At 54.5% G+C, this 23,586-nt stretch overlaps 1 protein-coding gene across 1 annotated transcript; it reads left to right on the top strand.

Moving 5' to 3' along the window:
- The first annotated feature begins 753 nt into the window (after nt 1-753).
- On the top strand, nt 754-23,476 carry VIL1 (villin 1). Its single transcript, XM_046643169.1, has 20 exons — nt 754-785; nt 5,257-5,342; nt 5,679-5,753; nt 6,557-6,753; nt 8,103-8,211; nt 8,377-8,487; nt 9,316-9,518; nt 9,614-9,692; nt 9,840-9,938; nt 10,623-10,776; nt 11,345-11,445; nt 11,535-11,672; nt 12,280-12,438; nt 13,484-13,663; nt 14,237-14,382; nt 15,132-15,276; nt 15,761-15,949; nt 17,473-17,541; nt 18,637-18,777; nt 22,526-23,476. The coding sequence occupies exons 2-20, from the start codon at nt 5,268-5,270 to the stop codon at nt 22,637-22,639; spliced, it is 2,484 nt and encodes an 827-aa protein (XP_046499125.1). The 5' UTR covers nt 754-785; nt 5,257-5,267; the 3' UTR covers nt 22,640-23,476.
- Nucleotides 23,477-23,586: the final 110 nt, after the last annotated feature.

The following is a 23,586-nucleotide window of genomic DNA, read 5'->3' as shown; positions in this document are numbered from 1 at the left end:
TTGTCCAGCCAGCTTCACCTGACCCTCCAGAGGACCACAGTTCAGAGGGGACCGGAGAGCAGGGTGGAGGTTGGGGACAGCTGCCCAAGGTGCTGAGTTTGTGGGCAAAGCCAACTTCTGAGGGAGACCGAGCCCTGAGAGGGCTACACTCCTTCCTCGGCCTGAGAGGGGCCCCCTAGGACCAGGGGTGAGAATGGAAGCCTTGGCATCTGGGAGAGAGTGGCAGAGCAGAGTCCAAAGGCACCAGTTTATGGCAGCTCATAAAAACTCCAAGTGGAGCCAGTGCCCCTGAAGGGGGGAATGAGAAGAGCACTTATGCTGACTCTGAGCGAGCATCATGCCAAGTAGAAGAGACCTCTAGGGGTGCCAGGGCCCCATCTGTCCTGGAGGGGCCCCAGCAGCCATTCCCCCAGGGGAGGGGGGAGGATGGCTGAGCTTCTTCTGGGTTGGGAGGAGGAAAGGTCCAGGCGCCTACCTTCCCTGGCAGGCTGTCCACCTGCAGTGAGGGCACCCCATCCCTGGGAGCTCACTCAAGAGCCAAGGGTGGGGCCCATCGGCTCTGGCTGTCAGGCTGTTGCTGGGCTCCGGTCTCCAAGGGACCTGGCGGGCACCTGCTTCCCCACCCCCTCACCCATTCTCTCTCTCTCTCTGGGGCCCTATCTTCCCTTATATGGTGAAGGCAGTTCCTAGAGGAGGGGTGGTGGGGACAAAGGTCACTCTCTTGAGCAGCCAGCTTGCCACAACTCCCTGAGATCTCCCAGGTGGCAGCTGCCTCTCCCAGACAGGTAAGGCCAGCGTGCGGGGACACACAGGGCCCATCAGTGGTGGGAGGGGACAGGACAGGGTCCCTGCTTCTTGCTGACAGCCTGGGGCCTCCTGCAGCACCTTGGAGCAGATGTGAGGGAGAGACCCTGCACCCTGGAGTCCGGAGAGCAGGGAGCCCAGCGCGGCTTCCTGGGCCTCCAAGGAAAGAACTGTGCAGGCTCCACCCCAGACAACTGCTCCCTCAGACCATCACCTGCCCCCAGCCCCGACCCTCCTTCAGGTGTCAACCACCTGGATTGCCTTGGATTGAGGAGAATCTGGAGACACTGGACTTCTAGATTTCAAACCTGACAGTCCTGGGCAAACCGGGACTAGTTGGTCAGCCTGACCTTTTCCCTCCCATCCCCCTACCCCATCTTTTTGCCCATTTCTTCTTCATCTGAAATGGTTTCTTTCTTTGTGTCACCATTCCCCTGACACTCCTGGGACCTTGGGGCACTGGTCTCTGGGATCCAAGGGTGTGGGCCACAGCTGTCAGGGACTGAATGGGCAAAGGCAGGGCCTGGTGGCGGCATGCATCTCTGCCCATCTCTCTTCCCCCAGGACCCATCCCCTCGGCCTCACCAGCCACTGTGGCCCCATCCAGCTGAGATAGAGGGGGCAGGTAGGGGAGGTGGGAGCCAAGTCCGGACCAGGATCTTGAGACACCCTGACTGCCCCCTTCCCAGGAAGCCTGCTCAGGCATTCCCAGGTCGACGAGGGGCAGAGTCTGCAGGTTGGGGGCTGGGGAGTGTCCACTCTCTCTGCTCTGAGGAAGCAGGAGGGTGTCCTTTGTTTCAGGGACTGCCACATCCCTGTCCAGCTCAGAACTGCATGACTGGGGACTAAAAGCAGTGACAGTGACAATGACCCCAAGGCTCTCTGGAGCCTGAACCCGGAGGACCACAGAACTGCAATTAAGAAAAGAAAGATGGGACCTGGGGGGAGCAGGAGCCCTAACTCCCTCCAGGGCCCCATGAGGGTCCATCCCGTCCATTCCACCGTCTGTCTTTCAGCTTCATGAATATTTATTGAGTACCTACCATGTGCTAGGAACTGGGGGCCGTGTAGATGAGCACGTCTAGGTGCTTGGCCTCGGGGACCTCAGACTTATAAACAGATCCTTTCATCACCAAGTGGTCAGGGGGCCAAGAGAGGCATCGCTCCAGGATGTCTTGGGCCCCTCAGGGAGGGCCCCCGTCTAGACTGAGGATTCTGGGAAGATCTCCTGGAAGAAATGAGAACTAAATTGAGTCTAGAAGAGCATGTGTTAGCCAAGTGAAGAAAGGTGGGGAGGGCATTCGGTCAAGGGAACAGTAGAAGCAAGGATGCGGAGGGGGAGAAACAGGGTGGAGCTAGGGCCAGTGAGCCGGTTGGCATTACTAGAAGGCACTGTGGGAGCAGAGGGGTAGGGGTGGGGGGGGGGGACAGACTGGAGAGATGTTCAGGTGGACAAAGGGCAGGAGAGGGAGGGTGCAGGGTGTTGCACAGATGGCTGACTTTGGGGTCTGGGGGTGGTGATGCCCTTCCTCGAGTTGGGGACAGAGAAGAGAGGGGACCAGGAGTCAGAGGAGGGGAGGCAGTGAATTCAAGTTGAGGGAGAAGACAATGCACATTCAAACCCAGTGTTGTGCTGTCTGTGGCGTGGGGAGTGAGGGCCCACGTTCCTCCAAGCAGTTCAGGAGGGAGAGGAGAGCTGGGGAGGCCCCACCAGGGTTGGGGGTTGGAAGCGTCTGCTCTGACCAACATGGTTCGGGGCGGGAGCAGTTGGTGGGTATCCGTGGTGTCCACCTCTCAGAGCCACCCTCCCCAGAATTCCCTTGCCCACCCTTGGCCCAGAAGAGGCTCCCCTTCCCCTGTTCAGGCTGCAGGAGGGCCCCAATCCTGATTTCTGTCCTGGGAATAGAGCACCGACTTTTCAAGTCTCTGCTCCCCTGAACTCCTGTCTGATGGGCAAGAAGCACCTCCTGCTGTCTACCCTCTGTTCCTCTTGCTGTTCACTCCTAGCATCAGAGTACGTCCCTAGTGGGACTTTAGAGAACATCTTGTCAAACCCCCAGCTCAGAGATGAAGAAACAGGGTCCATGTTCATACAGCTATTGAGTGCCCAGGGGTCCTGCAGAAACGGCAGTATAGACAGAGGTAGTGATTGAAATACCAAATTGGTTCCATGGAACCAAGAGTTCTGGGAGCCCTGGGGTTTCTATGGGTTGAGAGACTCCTCATGGAGGAGGCCATGGCCAACAGGGCATCCAACAGGACCAGACACAAGGCACTCCTACAAGCCCAGCGCTGGTGATGAGCAGGTGGCCCTGGTGTCTGCTTGAGGGGGTGCTAATTGGAGGCTGGGCAGGGAGACTTTGCCCCCAACTCCAGAATGCCAAGGAGAGAGGTCACCCTCAGGACTCAGCTGAGGGAGCAGTAAAAGGCCAGGTCATTGTTCCAAGAAGTGACTCAGAGTCAAGGTGCAAGGAGAGATTGGGAAGATTCCAGGCTGCCAGTGCTCGGAGGCCTGCTCCACGGGGCCACGGGACCTTTCATTCATTATTCAGCAGCTCAGGGAGCGTTTGTGGAGGGCAGCTCCGTGCCAGGCTGCGTGGTAGGCTCGGTGGGGAATGGGGTGACATCCAGTCTGGTAGGAGGGGCAGGAAACCAGGGATGAGAATCATTGGGACAAGTGGTTCTCTGTTCTGGCTCGTATCAGAATTGCTGGGGAGTTTTAAAAGCACCCACGCCCTACCTCCGAAAAGGCAGAAAATAAAGTACCTATGCTCCAGCCCCACCCTGGCCTAATTAAATCAGAATTGCTGGGAATGTGGCCTGCGCAGGAGGCATCAGTATTGTTTAAATGCCCCCTGGGTGATTCTGGTGAGCTCCTGGAGTGGAGAAGACAGCTAAAGGTCAAAACAGTAAGAGCCATAAAAGATACTATAAGGGAAGCTTGGAGAGGGGAGGTTTCCTCCAGTGCAGTTGGTGGAGGGTGGTTCACAGTGGGAGGGTTCGCTCTGTCATTTATTCATCCATCCGCCATCCATCCACTCACTCACTGACTCACCCATCCATCCATCCCTCCCTCCCTCCCTCTACTCACTCACCCATCCACCCACCCACCCATTTATCCATCCATCCATCCATCCATCCACCCATCTACTCACTCAGTGACTCACCCATCCATCCCTCCCTCCCTCCCTCCCTCTACTCACCCATCCACCCACCCACCCACCCATTTATCCATCCATCCATCCATCCATCCATCCATCCATCTACTCACTCAGTGACTCACCCATCCATCCATCCATCCCTCCCTCCCTCTACTCACTCACCCATCCACCCACCCACCCATTTATCCATCCATCCATCCATCCATCCATCCATCCATCTACCCACCCACTCAGCAAATTGCCGTCACAATGCTGGATGCTGGGGATTCAGTACTGGACAAACACAGCCTCCATCCTTGTTGGGTCTACATCTTGCGGGCCACCAGAACAGTGATTGAGGGGTGTTCGGGGGTAGCTAGGAAGAAACAGGAAACTGCTACCTACACTTTTTTTTATTGTGATAAAATACACATAAGATTTACCGTTTTAACTACTTAAAGCGTACAATTCAGCGGCGTACAGCACCTTCACAATGTTACGCAACCATCACCACTATCGAGTTCCAGGATTTTCTCATCATCCCAAATGGAAACTCCACATGTACTAGCTGTCACTCCCCATTTCCCCCTCCTCCCAGCCTCTGACAACCTCGAATCTGTTTGCTATCTCTATGGATTTACCTATTCTGGATGTTTCATATAAATGGAATCATACAATGTGTGGTCTTTTGTGCCTGGCTTCTTTCACTGAGCGTAATGTATTCAGGGTTCATCCACATTGCAGCATGAATCATACTTTGTTCTTTTTTTATGGCTGAATAATATTCCATTGTGGGGCTATACTGCCCTTTGTTTACCACTCATCTGTTAATGGACATTGGGTCATTTCCACCTTTTGGCTGCTGTGAATAGGGCTGCTATGAATTTTATGTACAAGTTTTTGTTTGAACACCTGTTTTTTCAATTCTTTTGAGTGCATATACTTTTCAGTCCTTATTTATTCTTTGTTGCTCTTTTTTTAAAAACCTCTGTATGATTTTTCTTTTTCTAAGCAAGCATGGCTTTGAGAAAAAATTTTCAGAAGGAAAAATTGTTTGGGGCTAGAGAAAGAGGGGCCCTGAGTGCCGGACTAAGGAGTGGGGGCTTATTCAGTTGGTGACAGGGAGTCAGAGTGGGTGTTTGAGCAAGACAGTGACAAGATCAGAGCTGGGTGGGAAGGCTAGAGGCCAGGCCCCTGAGCCCTGGCCACCTGGCACTGTTGGGAGTGCCCTAGGGCCGGGCTGGGAGAGCAGCCCCTGAAACCCAGGGCGCTCCCAGCTCCTCAGTCCTTGCTCCTGTATCTTCTCCCCTAGGCTCATCCGCCATGACCAAACTGAGCAGCCAAGTCAAAAGCTCCCTCAACATCACCACCCCCGGGGTTCAGATATGGAGGATCGAGGTGAGGCCCAGACTGCGTGTGGAGTGGCTCTGCAGGCCTGGGAGGGACCGAGGGAGGGAAGAGGCCTCGGGTCACTCTTTCTGTCCTCCAGTCCTGCCCTGCCGGTGTGCGAGGCCCTGGTAACCCGCCCACAGGCGCCAGCCTCCCCTCTCCTCTCCCTGCTCCTTTTCCTCCTCCCCTTCTCACACACATTCTTCTTGCCAGCTTCCTCATGCCCTTCTCCTCCCAGCTCTCTGCTCTTCCAACTCTCCTTTGGTTAAGGGAGGAAGGGAGCTGGGGTTGGGGGTGGTCCTAGGTGGTCCAGGGCAGCCCCTCTGAACTCCCTTCTCCCCCTAGGCCATGCAGATGGTGCCTGTTGCTTCCAACACTTACGGCAACTTCTTCGAAGGCGACTGCTACGTTGTCCTGGCTGTGAGTGGGGCTGGGCAGGGGGAAAGCTGAACAGACAGCAAAGCCCACTGGAGTGTCAGGGAAGAAACTTGAGGCTGGGGATGGGTGGGGACTGCTGGCCTGGCTTCATGCCGGGATGGCATTGACTGGGTGTGCCCAGGCACCCAGCCTGGTGGTGGCTCTGCAGGGTCAGAGATGTCAGAGGCTCTCCCTGCCCTGGGGCCCTGGCGTTCCTGGCTGAGGTGACCTGTGGATTTTCAGTCTTGGGGGACTTCCGAGCTGGTGGGATGTCACCCTACCTTGAGTCCACTTTTCCAAAATCCACGGTCATCTTCACATCACCTTTTCAGTTCTTGCCGTATCCTGTAGTATTAACGCCTTTGTATTTTTCCTTATACTGACTCACATTTAAAATTTAAATCCATTTATTTAAAAACTTAACTCTATATCATTACCATAAATGGAAAGCAGTGTGTCCCGTGTCACACACAGAAAGTAGCTATAAAATATTTACATAATCGTTTCGTATGTACATTTGTTTGTATCCCACCCAACCACCTCATGGGCCTCTGAGGGTCCATGCACACCATTTTGAGAAACACTGCTATAATCCAACCAGGTTATTTCCAAGATGAGGTGAGCAAGACCCAGGGGGCAGCCACGTGCCCCACGTCTCAGAGTCTGTGGCAGAGCTGGGGTCACGATTCAGGGCTCACCTGTGGTCCAGTCCCCACGTGTGTGGGAGACCATGCAAAGCAGGGAGGGGCGGGAGAGGTCTGTGGGAGCCCAGGGCCTCGTGTAAACTGGACACGCCCTCTCCCCAGATCCACAAGACCGGCAACAACCTGTCCTATGACATCCACTACTGGCTCGGCCAGGCCTCGTCCCTGGATGAGCAGGGGGCGGCTGCCATCTACACCACGCAGATGGACGACTTCCTGAAGGGCCGGGCCGTCCAGCACCGCGAGGTCCAGGGCAATGAGAGCGAGGCCTTCCGAGGCTACTTCAAGCAGGGCCTTGTGTATGGAGGGACGCGCTGCAGGCTGGGGAGTGGGCCCAGGGCAGGGCAGGGTCACCCGAGGCTGGGGGCTGACCTGGGGCTGGGAAGGGAGCCTGAGGCCATGGGGAGAGCCCATGAGGGGCTTTTGGCGATTTTTCTTGACTGTTCCACTCCCTAACTCCCATTTCTGCTGCTTCCCTGTCCTTGGTCTTCATCCCTCTGAGTAAGTCTTTGGCTGTCACAGAGGCCTTTCTGAAATTCTGTAACTCATGAATCTTCGCAAGTCACCCCCTACTTGAGTGTCAGGGAGAGCTCAGTGCCCAAGGTGGCTCTCCAGGCCATCACATTAAGTCTCCACTCTGGCCAAGGGGCAAATGACTGCTCCTTTGTCCTCTAAAGCAAGCCTTTCACACTAAAAGCCCCAATTTCCAGCTTTTCCTGAAAAGTCTGAAGTTCTGGCTTTTGGGCTTTTCCCATGGAAACACATAGTCAGGGGCCAAGTTGCTACTGACCTATAGGACAGGCCAGGAGCTCTCTAGTTAGCCACAGTCCCCACCCCTCCCTTATGTCTTCCCACACTTACAGCAGGAGTCTACTCCTTTGGGCATTTGAGCTGCCATCTCTCCTGTCTTAGTCTGCTTGGGCTGCCCTAACAAAATACCATAGACTGAGTGTCTTAAACAACAGAAGTTAATTATCTCAGTTCTGGAGGTTGGGAAGTCCAAGATCGAGCTGCCAGCTGATTCAGTTGCTGGTGAGGGCTCTCTTCCTGGCCTGTAGATGGCCACCTTCTCCCTGTGTCCTCACATGGTGGAGAGGCTGGGCAAGCTCTCTCAGATCTCTTCTTATTAGGACAATAACCCCACCATGAGGACCCTACCCTGATGACGTCATCTAAATGTCATCAAATCTATTACCTCCCAAAGGCCCCATCTCTAAATACCCTCCCACTGGGGCTGGGGGCTTCAACATAGGAGTTTGGGAGGGGTCTCAATTCAGCCCACGGCTTCTCCCCTCTTGTCCTTCGCTTCAATCCTGCCCTCAGAGTCCTGTCCTGTCTTCCTCGTTTCTACTCCCACATGCTCCTGTCTTTGCCTGCCTCTCCATGGGGCAGGGATGAGGGCGAGGAGAGTGAGGGGTCCAGGTGCAGACTTTAAGGAGGCACTCACTGCAAGGAAGGGCATGTGGATAGGCAATAGACCAACCTTGCACTTGCGTGACCCCGAGGGAGAGGGCCTCACACACCTCACCCTCATCCCAGCCCTGCCCTCAGACGGCCCCAGTGGCAGCCAGGTACCTACAGTCTGGGAGGGCAGGGACTGTCACACCTCCCAGCCCACTCCCTTGGCTCAGCTCACCTCTCTTCTCAGGATCCAAAAAGGGGGTGTGTCTTCCGGCATGAAGAAAGTGGAGACCAATTCCTATGAGGTCCAGCGGCTGCTGCACGTCAAGGGCAAGAGGAACGTGGTGGCCGGAGAGGTGGGCATCGGCTGGGGCCCTGGGGCATGGCCTCCTGTCCCCCCTCCCAGCCTGGGTGGAGGGCAGAGGCCAAGGAGGGGTGAGGGGCAGGGAAGGGGCGGGGGGAAGATGATGGATGATGGACGGGGCCTGAGTGGGGTCTGCACTTCTCCCACGGCTCTCCAGGTGGAGATGTCCTGGAAGAGTTTCAACCGTGGGGACGTCTTCCTCCTGGACCTGGGGAAGCTTATCATCCAGTGGAACGGGCCGGAGAGTAACCGCATGGAGAGACTCAGGGTAGGCCGTGCCCAGCACCGCCCCTCCCCGCAAGCCCGTCCTGCGCCCACCTGCTCCTGCGGCCCAGCTCCTGGCCTCTCCTCAAGTCAAACTTGCCAGATTTCTGCCACACCCCCCCGGCCTCATTTCCCCGGGCCTCACGCCTCTGCCTGCCGGGGAGGGTGTGCCTGAAGGTGGCTCTGAGTCTGGTGTGTAGGAAGAGGTGTGCACGTTGGAGCTCGCGGGTGTGTCCTTGTGGCTAATCTCCTGAGATTTAACGAGTCCCTGCTGTGTGGCAGATGCTGTGCCAAGCGTTGGGGACCCAGTGGTGAAGGACATGGCAGAGTCCTGCCTGGCTCTGGCCTCCAGACCGCTGCTCCCCCTGGGGAGGGGGGGTGTCTACGTGTGAGGACGTGAGAGACTGTGCTGTCTGAGTGTGTGTGTTTGTACATATGTGTGCAAGCCCACATGAGGCTGTGTGCACATGTGTGTGTGTGTGTATATACACAAGGGTGCTTGGGCAAAGAGACTGAGTACTGTGATCTTCAGGGCTCAGTTATTGTCCAACACTGTTAAGTAAAATCATAAATTTCAAACAATGTCAGAACTGAAGGACCAAGAGGTCCCCCCAAGTCCCCCGCCACCGAGGAGACCTGCTTTTCCAATGGGCTTTCGCTGGTTCCCTCACATGTACCCCAGCAGCCTGGTCCCCCCATCAAACGGGAAAAGCAGGCAGGCAGCCCACCCCTCTGGGCTGCTGTGGGCTGGGCTGGGGCCTCCCGACGTGGTTTGGGGTAATGGACACTGCTTGTCCCCTACTGTCATGGGTCACCCGGGGCCTCCCTGCAGGGCATGACCCTGGCCAAGGAGATCCGAGACCAGGAGCGGGGCGGGCGGACCTACGTGGGCGTGGTGGATGGGGAGAACGAGAAGGCATCCCCAAAGCTGATGGAGATCATGAACCACGTGCTGGGCACGCGCAGGGAGCTGAAGGCCGCTGTGCCTGACACGGTGGTGGAACCGGCACTCAAGGCCAACCTCAAGCTATACCAGTGAGTACCTGGTGCTGGGGGATTTCCTGGGTGCAGGGTGCCCTGGCTGAGGGGTGCGAGACCCCTCCTCTCCATGCTGTGCCTTCGTCCTGCAGCGTGTCTGACTCAGAGGGAAAGATGGTGGTTAGAGAGATCGCCACCCGGCCACTCACACAAGACCTGCTCAGTCACGAGGTGAGAGGCTCTGGTAGGCCCCAGAGCCCTGCTCCCTGCCCACTGTCCCCTGAAGCGAGAACAATGCCAGGGGGCTGGGACAGGGCCCAGCACAGCACCGCCAGCACTGCCAGACTCTCCCCCGGGGTCTTTCTCTCGCGCCTCTAGGATTGCTATATCCTGGACCAGGGGGGCCTGAAGATCTTCGTGTGGAAGGGCAAGAACGCCAATGCCGAGGAGAAGAAGGAAGCCATGAGCCAGGCACTGGTGGGTACAGGGGTCAGGGAGGCGGGAGAGTGTGAGGAGCAGGGAGGGAAAGAGATGGAGCAGCGAGAGGAAGCGGGCTCAGACACGGGCGATGCACCAGGCAGAGGCCAGGGAAGGCTCCGGGACCGACCCGCCTGGGGGTTCTGAGGGTCTGGTCTGTGGCCCTCTTGAGGATTCTCTGGTGATGGGAACCGACCACCAGTCAGCTAGAGGGCCTCCTCAGGATTTGTGTGGCCATGTCGCTGCACTCGAGCCTGGTTCAGAGACGGCAAGGAGAAATGGGGAGATAGGAGGGAGAAATGGCCTTCCTACAAGAGGGTCAGCTTGGGGCCAAGGCTGAGTCAGAGTTTGGGGTCAATGTCGTGGCTGGAGTCAGTAACCCTAACTGGCTTGGGGTCGATGTTGGATTTGGGGTTGGTTTCAAGGTTGGAGATGGGGGCTGAGGGTCAGGGTTAGAAATGAGATGGTGTCAAGTTGGGGGTCTTTTTGGCCTTGGGGTTGGGGCCAGAGCGGGCTTAGGTATGGGCTCAGTATTGAGTCTTGGGTTGGGTTCAAGTTTGGGCTTGGGACCAGGGGTAGGTTTGTGGTTGGGTCTGGTTGGAGTGAGAGCCAGGCCTTGGCTTACGTTGGGAGGTGTCAGCTACAGGAGGGACCCAGTCCCAGCCACCTCCTTTCTCTTCCCAGAACTTTATCAAAGCGAAGCAGTACCCACAGAGCACGCAGGTGGAGGTGCAGAATGATGGGGCCGAGTCAGCCATCTTTCAGCAGCTCTTCCAGAAATGGACAGTGCCCAACCGGACCTCAGGCCTGGGCAAAACCTACACCGTGGGCTCTGTGGGTAAGGGCTGGCCTGGACGGGGTGGGGTGGGGCAGGAGCCAGGAATGAGGCCAGGAGAGCACCCAGACCTGCCTCCCGTCCTCCTTCCCAGACACGCCTCTTCCATGCATGCTTACCCTGGCTCTGGGCTCCCCAGGTGGGGTGGGGACACCAGGAGACAGGGCTAAACTCAAGAGTTGTCACAAAAAGGGAGCTGAGAACAATCTTTCATTTGGAATGGGGTCGGGTCTCCCCGGGAGCCAAACAGCTCCAGTCTCTCGCTGGACAGCGCTGCTGTGGCCAAGCCCAGCGCAAGGCACCGGGGAAGGCTAAAAGGGCTGTCCCCCTCCTGGCTCCTCTGAGGGGGCCCTGGTAAAGCGTGAGTCTTAGGGTCAGGGAGATCCAGTCTGTATTATAGTTCTGCCTCTCTCCAGCTGTGTGACCTGGGGTAAGCTACTGGGTCTCTGTAGCCTCAGTTTCCTCATCTGTAAAATGGATCTAAGAGTTGTCAGTGCCACTCAGGGCTGTGGTGAGGACCTGGGAGACCTCAGCTGGTGACAGTTGGTGTCATGATTCTCCCCCACTCCAGCCAAGGTGGAGCAGGTGAAGTTTGACGCCACGTCCATGCATGTCCAGCCTCAGGTGGCTGCCCAGCAGAAGATGGTGGATGACGGGAGTGGGGAGGTGCAGGTAAGGTCATGGGAGGGAGGCCTGTGCTGGTCGGGGAGGGGTTGGCAAAGCTTGTCCTGGACCTCACGCTAGCCTGCTACTGGCTCCAGGTGTGGCGCATTGAGAACGTGGAGCTGGTGCCTGTGGATTCCAAGTGGGTAGGCCACTTCTACGGAGGTGACTGCTACCTGCTGCTCTATACCTATCTCATCAGCGAGAAGAAACACTACCTGCTGTACATCTGGCAGGTCAGGCACCGCCCCACCCCATCCAGAGCACAGCCAGCTCAGCTCCCATGACACCCCTGCCAAGTGGTCATCACCCTTGAGTTGAATACCTCTGGTGATGGGGAGCTCACCCCCGTTCCATCTTGGGACTGCCTTGGCTGTGAGATCCCATTGACACTGAGTACTGCCTTTCACAACCCTTTGCCCTTTTGGCTCTCTGAGTTTCCCTTCCAATTCCCATGGCCTCCTGCACGTTCCCTTCACATTCTGGTTTCTGTGTCCAGATGTGAGGGAGCAGAGAGATGCTTGGGTGCTGGGGGTGAGTGGTGTGGTAGAAACAGTGTTCCCCAAGGAAGGTGCAGTAAGAAGGAGAGAAGGGTTAGGGTCAAGGCTGGGGGTGCAGGTGGGTCGGGGTTGGGGGCTGGGAAAGGATTAAGTGTGGGGCTGGGAAGAACTGAGGTCTGGGTCAGGGTGGGTTTTTGGCTGTGTCCAGGGTGGGGTTTGGTGGGGAAGACAGTTGGTTTTGGCGTCAGGTCAGAATTGGGGATGGAGCTGTTGCTGAGGCTGGGGATGGGGTCAGAATCAGAGGCTGACCCCATCCCACCCTTTCGGTCCTGCTCGTCCACAGGGCAGCCAGGCCAGCCAGGATGAAATCGCAGCCTCGGCCTATCAAGCTGTCATCCTGGACCGGAAGTACAATGATGAGGCGGTTCAGATCCGGGTCACGATGGGCAAGGAGCCACCTCACCTCATGTCCATCTTCAAGGGACGCATGGTGGTCTACCAGGTATGGCTGCGGGACTGGGGCGCCTGTCAGTGACCACGAGTGAGGCGGGGTGGGCGGCCTGGAGATGGGGAAGGGGTGTGGGCTGGGAGTGAAGCCCAGTCTTCAGAGGACGGGACTGTTTGAGGCTCCATCATCTGTGTGGAACTGGCAATAGAAACAACCATTCGGTACTTTCAAAAATACACGTAAGGAGCACTTAGCATGTGCAAGTACTGTTTCTCTCTACACCCAACGCTCGGATCCTCTACATGAAAAAAGAATTTATTTATATTGGCTAGATTTGCCTAAACGATGGACCTGTCCAAATTGCCCTGGTGCCTTCCAACACGGTGACATAGACATCTCCTGCACTCGTTTAAACCATCATCGGCTTGTCGAGCACCTCCTGAGTACACAGCCAGTCCTCTGCAGATCGCCAGGCGGGGGAAGAATGCCAGGCTAATACTGTTTACCGTCTTGACAGCAGAGCAGCGAACTCACAGCCCAGGACACCGTGTGGTTAAAGGCTGGAAGTGCCAGTCGAGTTCAAGGAGGAGCGTGACTCCAGCATCTGGGGGAGGCACAGAGTCACAGTGGGAAGCGGGTTGGGAGGAGGTCTTGCCATTGAGGTGGGAGTTGAAGACATCAGCAGAGGAGAGATGAGGGCCTGCCATGCAGGGGGCACAGCAAGGACAAGGCCCAGAGGACGGGATCCGTGGGAGCAGCGAGGAGACTGGCGAAGCTAAACTGGAGGGTTTGGCGAGAGCAGAGCGAGTCTGGAAAGGCTGTCGGCACCTTCGTCATGTGAGGCCCTCAGAGGCCCGGGTTCTAGTCTATAAGCAGTGGGGAGCCGGAGCAGATTCTTGAGCAGGGGAGTGCCATGACCAAAGCAACGTTTTGGAAAGACTAGTCTGGTGATGGTGGATCAGAGAACCTGGAGGGGCAGGCAGACCCCACCCAACCTCTCTTCCTCTCTGGCTCTCTGTGTCCCTCCAATGCCCCATCGTCTTCTAACCTTGCTAAGTCACTCTGCCTCTCTCTCCCTGCCTTCTCCCGCACCCTGCAGGGAGGCACCTCCCGGGCTAACAACTCTGAGCCTGTGCCCTCCACAAGGCTGTTCCAGGTCCGGGGAACCAGCGCCAGCAACACCAAGGCCTTTGAGGTCTCAGCCCGGGCCACGTCCCTCAACTCCAATGACGTCTTCGTCCTCAAGACCCCGTCCTGCTGCTACCTGTGGTATGGGAAGGTGTGTGCCGGGCCCGGCAGCGTCCCTTCCCCAAGCGGGTCCTGGGGCTCCCCTAGCCTCAGAGTGGACCTGGCTCAGGGAGGGAGCCTTTGGCTGAATAGGTCCCACTCGCTCGTTTGCTAGCCCCGTCTGCCTCCTCCACAGCCCTGGGTCTGGCCATCCTCAGACTCTCAGCCTCTGTCTCTGGGTCAGTCGCTCTCATTCTGTTTGTCTCTGCCCACACCTGTCTGTGCCAGGGTTGGTCTGTCTGTATGTCTTACGCTCTCACTCACCACCCCGCTGCCTGTCACTGCCTCTCCATCCATCTCTGTAATGAGGATGCAGCCTCGTGGAGCCTTCTCCTGCCCTGTAAGGAGCACGCAGACCCTCTTGTCTCCTCTGGCATTCTTTGGAGCATGGAGGACAGAGGAGAAGATGAGAGAACTGTCTCTGCCTGGTCACGTGCATGGGTCCTGATCTAGGAGCGCCCTCTCAGACCTGGCAGCTCTGGCCCAGCGAATGTGGCAGAAGGGTGGGGTAGGTGGGCACTAGAGATGGTTTTCGCCAGCACAGCCGACACCCCCCTTTTCCCAGGGCTGTAGTGGGGATGAGCGAGAGATGGCCAAGACGGTGGCTGACATCATCTCCCGGACGGAGAAGCAAGTGGTGGTGGAAGGGCAGGAGCCAGCCAACTTCTGGATAGCCCTGGGCGGGAAGGCCCCCTATGCCAACACCAAGAGGTAACTATCGGGTCCCTCTGCTCCAGCTCACCTTCCGGGCCGGAGAGCCCCCCGGCACCTCCACCCCCATGACCCAGACCTTGCAGCAGGCATGAATTGAGGACGCTGGGCACCAGGCCCCCAGGGCTACAAGACGAATCAGGGGCAGTGCATGCCCTCGGAGCATCTTGGGCACAGGGGTCTGTCCATGCTTCTCAGGGTGCTACTCCTGGAGCCTGGGGCCTGGTGGGGCTGCTTCTCTGGCAAAGGGTGTTCATGGCCATAGGAGGCAGGTCAAAGAGAGAGGCAGGGCTGTAGTTTTGCCCTTTGGGAAGAAAATGCCAGAGCCCACCCAGTGCCTACTCTTTGGTGCTGACACAAGACCAGGATGCTGAGGATCACCAGCTGTAAACCCCACTTTAAATGTTTCTTCTAAAGAAGATCCAGGATCCACTATTCCTCAGTTCAGAAGCAAAAAGGCGTGGACTGCAGTAGCAGCAGGAGAGATAGAGGGAAGATATCAGAAAGAACTTCCTAATAGGACTGTAGAAGAGCCACTGGAATGCACATCCTGGAAAGGCAGTGGGAATTTCGCCCTTGGGGCATTCGTGGCCTCTGGGGAGGAGGGGAGACCTCTCGTGCAATCTGAAGGAAGAGCATTTTCCCAGGAGATGGGCTTTCCATGTCAGAGCCCCTCAGAGTCCTGTGTCCTTGCTTTTCCTTTCCCCGCACCTTCCTCCTGCCAACACAATCTTCTGTCCGGCCTGCAGACTACAGGAAGAAAACCTGGCCATCGCGCCCAGGCTCTTTGAATGCTCCAACCAGACCGGGCGCTTCTTGGCCACAGAAATCCCTGACTTCAGTCAGGATGACCTGGAAGAGGATGACGTGTTCCTGCTAGACGTCTGGGACCAGGTAGGACTGAGGCCTGGGAACCTCCCTTCCTGCCACCTCAATCCCCAGGGCCAAGAAACAGTGGCTTTAGAGACAGGTGAGGTTGGGCATTTTCTTGATTCCCATATCCATTCTCCCTGGGGGTAGCATCATGAACAACAGGAGCCTAAGAAAGAAGGAAGAAGGTAGAGGGTTCCGTGCCTGGAGGGGCTGTGGGTTGGATGTAATCTTCTTCCCAAGTCCTCTTTATTTTGCGCGGCAGAGGAGTGTTTTTGAGGGTCTTTGGCTCGGGAGAGGCTAGGAGTCACACATTTGCAGAATATCCAAGTAGAGGGCATCCGTCCAGCCTCCTCATTTCTAAGATACGAAGTCAAGGCCAGATGGGGACTGCCCAAGGTCAGGCTCCACTGTTGGACATCTGCACCTGGGTGAACCGAGGTGGAAGGTGGAGCCCTGTGGGCCAGGAGGACAGGAAGGACTGACCTGGCTCTGGGGTCCTCCACAGGTCTTCTTCTGGATTGGGAAGTACGCCAACGAGGAGGAGAAGAGAGCCGCAGCCACCACGGCGCAGGAGTACCTCAAGACCCACCCCAGCGGCCGCGACCTTGAAACTCCCATCATCGTGGTGAAGCAGGGATACGAGCCCCCCACCTTCACGGGCTGGTTCCTGGCTTGGGACCCCTTCAAGTGGAGCGTGAGTGGCCCCAGCCCACCCTGGTCCAGCACATCCTTCTCTAGGTGGCTTCTCCATGGCACACCCCGAGGACGGGGTGGACACCCAGGCTTGTCTGCTCGTTGTGATAGATGGCCTGTGATATATTTCTAAAGGGGGATTGTGATATATTTGAGGGGGATTAGAATCAAAAGTAAGGCTGCAGTAAGGCCATTAAGCCCCTAGTGAGCGAGAGGGAAGGACATTTATCGAAAACCCAGTCTAATTACAATATCTTGCTTGTGCACTAGATTCAGCTCAAAACTGTTGGACATTATTGGTAAGAAGCACACTGGCTATTTAAATTTAAATTAATTAAAATTAAACAAAATTAAAGATTCAGTTTCTCACTAGCCCCAATTTAAGTGCTCAACAGCCACATATGGCTAGTGGCTACCATATTGGACAGCACAGAAAAAAAAAAACATTTCCGTCATCCAAGAAACATCTACGGGACAGCGTTGGCGGATCCTCATGCCAGATGAAAGAAAACTTCTCAGTTCTGAAGGATAGACAAATGTCTTCTTGGCACTAAATTCTAAGTGAAATGGGTCATACCCGTGGTCTTCCCTGTGACAGTGAGTCAGGCTCCTACGGGATGCTTCCTAAACTGGCCTCAGATAGAAGCGGAGGGCAGGCCCTCAAAACGGGGCCCCACGAAGGGTTCTGCTGGAAGGAGGAGGGCTATGGGGACGGGTGCTGGCCAGGGGCTTTGCGCGCGCTAAGTTGGCCCAGCTGATGAGTTCAGGGAGACAGAGAGCTTAGATTAACTGCCTCAAATACATTGAAAACAAAAATTCAGTGATCGATGGGCTGAATTTAGTCAAGGACGGATTCAAACAAATCTCGAGGCTGCGAATCTAGATGCCAGAACGTCTTAAATTCATGTCAGTGTCCCAAGTCACCAACTCTGGTGGCCCTTCCCTCACCTCAGGCCTGAGCTGGCTTCTCTCCTAGACTCGAGTACTCACTTGTTCATTCATTCATTCATTCATTCATTCAGCATAGCTGGGGCTCATGACGTGCCACACTGGGTGCCAAGCCCTGGGGATACGGAGATGGGGTCCTCCTGGAGCCAAAGCCCCTTTACTCCCTCCATTCGTCTGTGGCAGGGTTCCCCTCAGGGATCGGACAGGAGCCCCCCAGTTCTCCAGGACCCCTGAGGCCCCAGAGCCTACAAAGTGTAGGCAGGGTTCTCAAGGCTGCGTGTAGCCCTTCGCACTGGCCTGAGGCTGGGAAAAGACCGTGGTCGTCTCCCTCCCCATGTCGGACTGAGCAGGGGCAAATAACCCCCTGCCCGGGGCTCTTCTGGCCTGTCAGCCCCATCTGTGCCCATCCTCACCACTCAGGCTCCTTTTTAAGGACCCTCCTCCAGCCTCTGCCTCAGCTCCCTGTTCCCCTTGTCACCACCAGGCCCTAGGCCAGCCTTCTTTCGTCTCCTGAAGGAAAATGGTCTTTCATTTCCTCTGCTGAGACCCAGGCCTAATTTATTACTTACTTTGCAGAACGCCAAATCCTATGAGGAGCTGAAGGCGGAGCTTTCAAACTCGGGGGACTGGAGCCAGATCAGTGCTGTGAGTACGGGCACGTGGCTGGGCCCTGCAGTGGCCGGCTGACGGTGGCCAGATCCGAGGGAGCCAAGAAAGCTCCAGAGAAGATGCCAGTGTCCTGTGCCTTCCTTTCCACCCTTTCCTCCCACTTCTCATGGAAGTTCTCCTTGCTGTTTAACTTCAATGCCTCTAGCTGTTTTTGCTTCCTCCATTCCTTAGTGAAGTGGTTCCCAAATTTTATTATGCATGAGAGTCTGGGTGATGGGGAACTGGGGGGTAGAAGCTTATTAAAATGAGGAGTCCAAGGTCCCACTCCCAAAGATTCTGGTTTGTAGAATTGGGTTGAGACCTAGGAATGTGCATGCTTTTAACGACACCGCTAGTCTGTGGACTCCACTTTGAGAAATAATGATTTCTCTACAGCTGTCGCCCTGGGGATCCCTTCCCCAGGTAGAAAAACTGCATCTCCTTCGATCTTTCAATTAGTTAACAGAAAGCCCTGGGATATGGAAATACGAAAGCAAAACTTTTCCTTCAAGAAGTTCACAGGCTTATAGGGAAAATGAAACAAGCCCAAGCAGACTCAGCAGAAATGTGCCCACAACGTGAAAGCGATGTCACAAGCACTCCGGGGTAATCAGCAGATAACACATATGGCTCCTCGGCCCCACCCGCAGGCTGAGAACCCGGTGGCGCTCAATAAACCCTTCTTGGTAGACTGACGGTGCAGGCAGGAAAGTATAGAGAGGTCAAGGTTAAGTGAATTAACAGATGACAACTTCACAACAGATAAGACAAAGAGGGTCATAAATGTGCCAGGTAGATCTCGAACATCTGGGAAGTCATGGAAGTTCATAAGTCACAGAACAAAATAGTCATCTTGCTCCAACGGGCTTTGGTTGGGCACAGACCACCATCCTTTAGCTCGTGGGTCCAATCCAACGTGTTGAGTTCTCATAAGGAGTGTACGGATGTGGATGTGGGCAGGTGGGGCATGGGGGTCACAGGAGGCTTCTTGAAGGAGGTGCCTGAGGATCAGTGTTGACTTCAGAGAGACAGGCGGCCTGGGAGGTAGCCACAGACCAGCTGAAGTAACAGTGGTTTCCTTTTCTTCCCTAGGAGATCACAAACCCTAAACCAAACGTGTTCAAAGCTAACAGCAATCTCAGTTCTGGGCCCCTCCCCATCTTTCCCCTGGAGCAGCTGATGAACAAGACTGCGGAGGAGCTCCCTGAGGGCGTGGACCCCAGCAGGAAGGAGGTGGGTGAGACTTGAGGAGGAGGACGACGAACCTGATTTAGTCAGAGACTTCCTTCTGAAAGGTGAACAGGAACTCTTCAGGCAGAACAAGTTATTCCTGGAGAAGGGAACAGCATACACGAAGCCCAGAGGCTAGGAACAAGCAAAGCGTGGAGTGAACCAGCAAGGCGACCAGCAGGGTGGTGGTGGCGGAGCTGGGGAGGGGCTGCTGGCCAGAGGGGCAGGGGCTGAACTGAGCAGTGCCTTCACGCCACATTAGGGATGGTGTTGCCTATCCTAAGAGGGGAGGGGAGCCATCATGGTTGAAGCAAGGGAGTGGCGGTCAGGTTTACGCTGTTAAAAGATCACTATAGCTGCTCAGTGAGGAATGGACTGGAAGGTGGCAAAAGCAGCAGCTTGTCAGGCTGAGGGAGATGGAGCCTGGGTAGCTGGAGCAGGGGAAGTGGAGAGGAGATGGTTTAGAGAAATATTTAGCAGGCAAAATCAATGACACTTGGTAATTACTGGATAAAGGGTATGACAGCGGAGAAAATTGTGTCATTCTTGAGACAAAAAGCCCTGGGTCAGAATGAACTTAGACGGGGATGATCGTGAGGTTAGTGGTGGCTATGTGGTTTGAGGCAGCCGGGACACACCCAGGTTGAAATGTCTGCATGGATCACATTAGGGGAGAGAGTTTGACAAGAAGAGCTTGTTAAAAACACATTTCTAATGTTCATTCCCACTTCATGAAGATCCAAAATAGACTGCAAATCTAGCTTGATGTGGTATTGAGAGAAAACTTACCCTCTAAAGAAACCATAAAGTAGTCTTATAAATGAATTAAGGAATCTACAGAGGAGAGGTGCCCAATTTCTCCAAGAACATCTAAGTCTGTTAGGGGTTTGGGCCCCACATGTGTCTAGGTGTGTTGTTCCCAGAGCATTTGCATCCTGCCCTTCACTTTGGAGCCACTTTCATGCATTTCTCTCCCAGATCTGCCCATCTGTGTCCTCACTGTAATACTGGGATGCTCCTAATGTATTATTTGTCATCATAATATTATGGATATCATTATTTGCCCAGCCCCTGGCACAGAGAAAGTGCTCTCTAAATGTCAGCTGTTATTATCATTGCCTGTTCTACTCCTGAGAAAACTCAGGTCCAGAGAGGGGAAGTGACTTGTCTAATGTGACATAACCAATTAGTAGCAAAGTCAGAGCAAAACCAAGTCTTCTGAGTCTCGCTGTCACCATTGTATCGTGTGGCATATAGAAAGGGAAGGGCAGCCAATGTTATTGAACCAGATGATTGACAGGAGGCCAAGTGGATTGCTAATTTTGAATGGAATAAATAGAATCAAGACAGCCCTACCATGGTAGAAGCAGCCTAGGAAGTCTTAGATCTTTTTTTCAGTCAGTTGTTGCCGATTTTTTATCCTGGGAGTAGGGTACATTCTTGCAGGAGAGTGGTAGGTTTGATGGCAAGTGGGGAGGGTGGGAGAACAGACCTCTCTGGCTGCTCCAAATTTGGAAGGGGAGCCAGTGACATCGAACAGTAGGGTGGTGGGTCTGGCTGCAGGCAATAGAAAGAGGGTAATCTTAGTGTTTGTGCACCAATGAGTAAACCACAGAGAGGCGGATGTGGGTATGGGTGAGGCTGATAATCAGCTGGCAGGACCACAGGGTTCAAGTACAGGGCCAGTGGAAAGATACAAGTTCACTGGGATGGGCAGTCCCTGCTATCTAGCCTGGGGTTCAGAGTCCAGAAGTCTTGACCAAGCTGTGGAGCCAGGCTGGCTGGGCCAGGGAAGGCACCCCAAGACACTTGCAGGCCAAGGACACTGCAGCCACACCTGTGAGGGACCTGGTGGGAGAGCAGGATGCTACCACCAGACTTGGAGTAGGCAGCTCTTCCCCATCCATGGGTGCCCAAATCACTCATATGTACTCTCTTCTCCCAAAACAAGGTGTTTTACCGCCCTGCCTAGAGGAGTGGGGAGGGCTCCCAGGAGCCTTGAGAGAATGCCCAGGGGTGGTAGGCAAATCGAATGACAGGTTAGAGAACTGGGGCATGGGACCCACCTGAGCTGGAAATCCACCTACAGGAGTTTCCCAAGGAGCTGTTCAGTTCAGGGCTCTCTGCGGAAGTCAGCAAAACGCTCTCCAGGGCCACTCCACACTGCAGAGTAGTGTAAGATTGAAAAGAAACCCAGAGCTGTCATCCCACCCCCCTGGCCATTCCTGGTGCCTGGGGGAGCAGAGATGAAGGCTTGGAGATGCCGTTTTATAAAACTTTAGTTTGGGGGTTCTTACTTGAGTGTGCCTCGAGGGTATTTAGCTTGCCTTGAACAGTATCACTATCATATCACGTTAGCTGGGAGTAAAGGTCATTTCAGGCAATCCTCTCATCTTATGGCTGAAGGTACCCAAGGCCTAGAAAGATGACTCATGGTTGTGTTTCCAAGCCAAGAGTAAAAATGTAGAATTGTGCTATCTAATCTTCTAGATCATTCATAGGACGAGAGAAGCCAGTACAAGTCATTTATTCAAATATTTCGTTTTCCACTCAAAATAGCTAGGTGAAATTTGACTCTGAATTTGTTCTTTGGCTTGCCTAGCTTCTCCTCTTAGAATCTTTCCCCTCCCCTCAGCTGCTTGTACCTCTGCTGCCACCTGCCACCAGCTCTAAGCAAAATCTGCTTCTACAGAATAATCCAGGTGATACAGTGGAATATAAGACTGACGAGGTTTAGCAGGTTGCCTTTCAACCAGGAACAAACCTGTAAGCCAAGAGGGATGAAGATGTCTATAATGGGAACATTCAGACATCTGTAAGCACAATAGCATACTTTACAAGTAGGGGAGGGAAAGATAACAGAAGCCTTTACAGTATCCCCAAAATCACTCAAGGAAGCGGGGCAGGTGGTGCGGTGGAGCACGGAATGGAATCAGATGACCCTAACTCCCCTGAACTTTAGCTTCATTGCCTGAAAATGGGAGTATTCGAATCCGCCTCAGAGTGCTACAGCAGTACCCCTAAGTGAGACTGCTGCTGGCTCTGTCAGTTAGCGCTGGGGGCGCCCTACTTCCCTTGCGGCCAGCCTGCTAACTCGATCCAAAGCAAGGGAGTCCCCAGGAGAGAGCGCCTCGCGGGGATGGTGGGCGCTTGCTGGAAGAGCGCTGTCTCCTGTGCTAACAGCAGCAGCGTAGTCTTTACACTGTCAGACTTGGGCAGATGGCCTTCTACCGCTCATCCGCTTACTCTCTGGGCCAGGCTTATGGGAAAAAGGGTCCCCTAGCTGAGGGTCACTGTTTGATAAGTGAAGACAGATGAACAAGATACCTTGTTTCCCATGCTCTTTCATGTATAGTAGTATTTTCATCCCCATAAAAGCATTATGAAGGTGCAAAAATTGGCCTTTAAGAAATTCTCCCATTTTATAGAGGAAAACTAAGACCTGGAAAGAGAAGCAACTCCTTAACCAAGCTAAGTCAAATGTCCTAATTCTTATTCCAGGGCTAGTGTGAACTTGACCCTGGTCAAAAGAAAAGCTCAATCGACCTCACGCTGTTCCGGTGCTTTTCATGCGTTCCAAATTCAGGGATCAAATCTCGAGCCTCAAAATGGCCCCCCACCCCATTGCTTTCTTGGCTCTCCCAACATTGCCTGTATTTGCTCATTTGCTTTCCATACCACACTTCTATGACTCATCAAAGGAAACCCTGGGTGACTGTGACCTTTGCCCTCCACCCCTATTCTCTTTTAGGAGCACCTGTCCGTGGAGGATTTCACCGACGCCTTGGGGATGACTCCAGCTGCCTTCTCTTCCCTGCCTCGTTGGAAGCAACAAAGCCTCAAGAAAGAAAAGGGACTATTTTGAGAAGCAGGGGTAGCTGTGGCCTTGAAGCAGAACCCTTGCCTGCTTGCAGTTTCCTTTTGTTTTTATTACTGGAATTAATCCTACTGGAATTACAATTACTGGAATTAATTGAAGTGAAATTTTACAGTTGCACCTGTGAGCAGCAGCGGCAATGTCACTTTGTTTAGTCACCTACCTATTTCTCTAGAAAGAAGACGCCTCCGTACGGCGCCTGTGGTCCCAATTTCAGCTCTCAAGGCGGTCCCAATTGTTTCTAGCCTGGGGTGTTGCATCACTTTTAACTATCCTGTTCTAGAGCTTACCCTTCTTAGAAGAGCAGTCAAACACTGCACAGAACATGAGTTCTGAGAGGAGCCTTTCCCGGGCTTTTCTTTATCACGGCTCGGTTTTATCTGTGGCAGGTAGGTTGAAGCATTCTGCAGTTTTACATCCTTCCCAGAGTGATGGCTTTTCCTTTCCACACAAGCCTTCCTCACTGCCCTGTCGGGATATGTTAAAGGGGATCTCTTCTTGGAAAGGGAGCTGAATGGCCTAGGAGATCTCCCTAGTAGGTGGTTTCACTGTACTGGCTAACCAGTACCCAGCGAGGGCAACGGTAACGTATCCGCTGGGTCTAGGCTTGAGGCCTAAAGGCAAGTAGGAAATGCAAATGCTATTTCAACCCCCCCCCCCCCCCCCCCCCCACTGTGCTCTTAATAAGAAGGCAAAGGAAGAGCAGAGTTAAGGCCAATGCTGGGTTTGCAAACTTATCCAGAAGCTCTGCAAAGCTTCACAGGCTCCCCGGCCGAAGACAAGGGAACTCGGTGCTGCCCAAGGCCATGCGTTGCTTTGCCATCCACATCCTTTACGGTGGAACGGTGCTGCACGGAAGTCCAAGTCAGAAAGCCAACAGAAGGTGCTTTCCAAACTTCCACAACTGGTTAAGTGTCTGCAAGAATATGTCCTTT

The sequence above is a fragment of the Equus quagga genome, chromosome 17 (assembly GCF_021613505.1).
Source record: "Equus quagga isolate Etosha38 chromosome 17, UCLA_HA_Equagga_1.0, whole genome shotgun sequence".
Lineage (NCBI taxonomy): Eukaryota > Metazoa > Chordata > Mammalia > Perissodactyla > Equidae > Equus > Equus quagga.
Note: the sequence above shows the minus strand (reverse complement) of the source record. Positions and strands in the feature narration are given on the sequence as shown.

Excerpts from the sequence above, each read along its gene's own strand:
- VIL1 (XM_046643169.1), top strand. The coding sequence starts at position 5,268 with ATGACCAAACTGAGCAGCCAAGTCAAAAGCTCCCTCAACATCACCACC. Across the intron at positions 5,343-5,678 it reads TTCAGATATGGAGGATCGAG|GCCATGCAGATGGTGCCTGT; the intron begins GTGAGGCCCAGA and ends TTCTCCCCCTAG. Across the intron at positions 15,277-15,760 it reads TGCTAGACGTCTGGGACCAG|GTCTTCTTCTGGATTGGGAA; the intron begins GTAGGACTGAGG and ends GGTCCTCCACAG.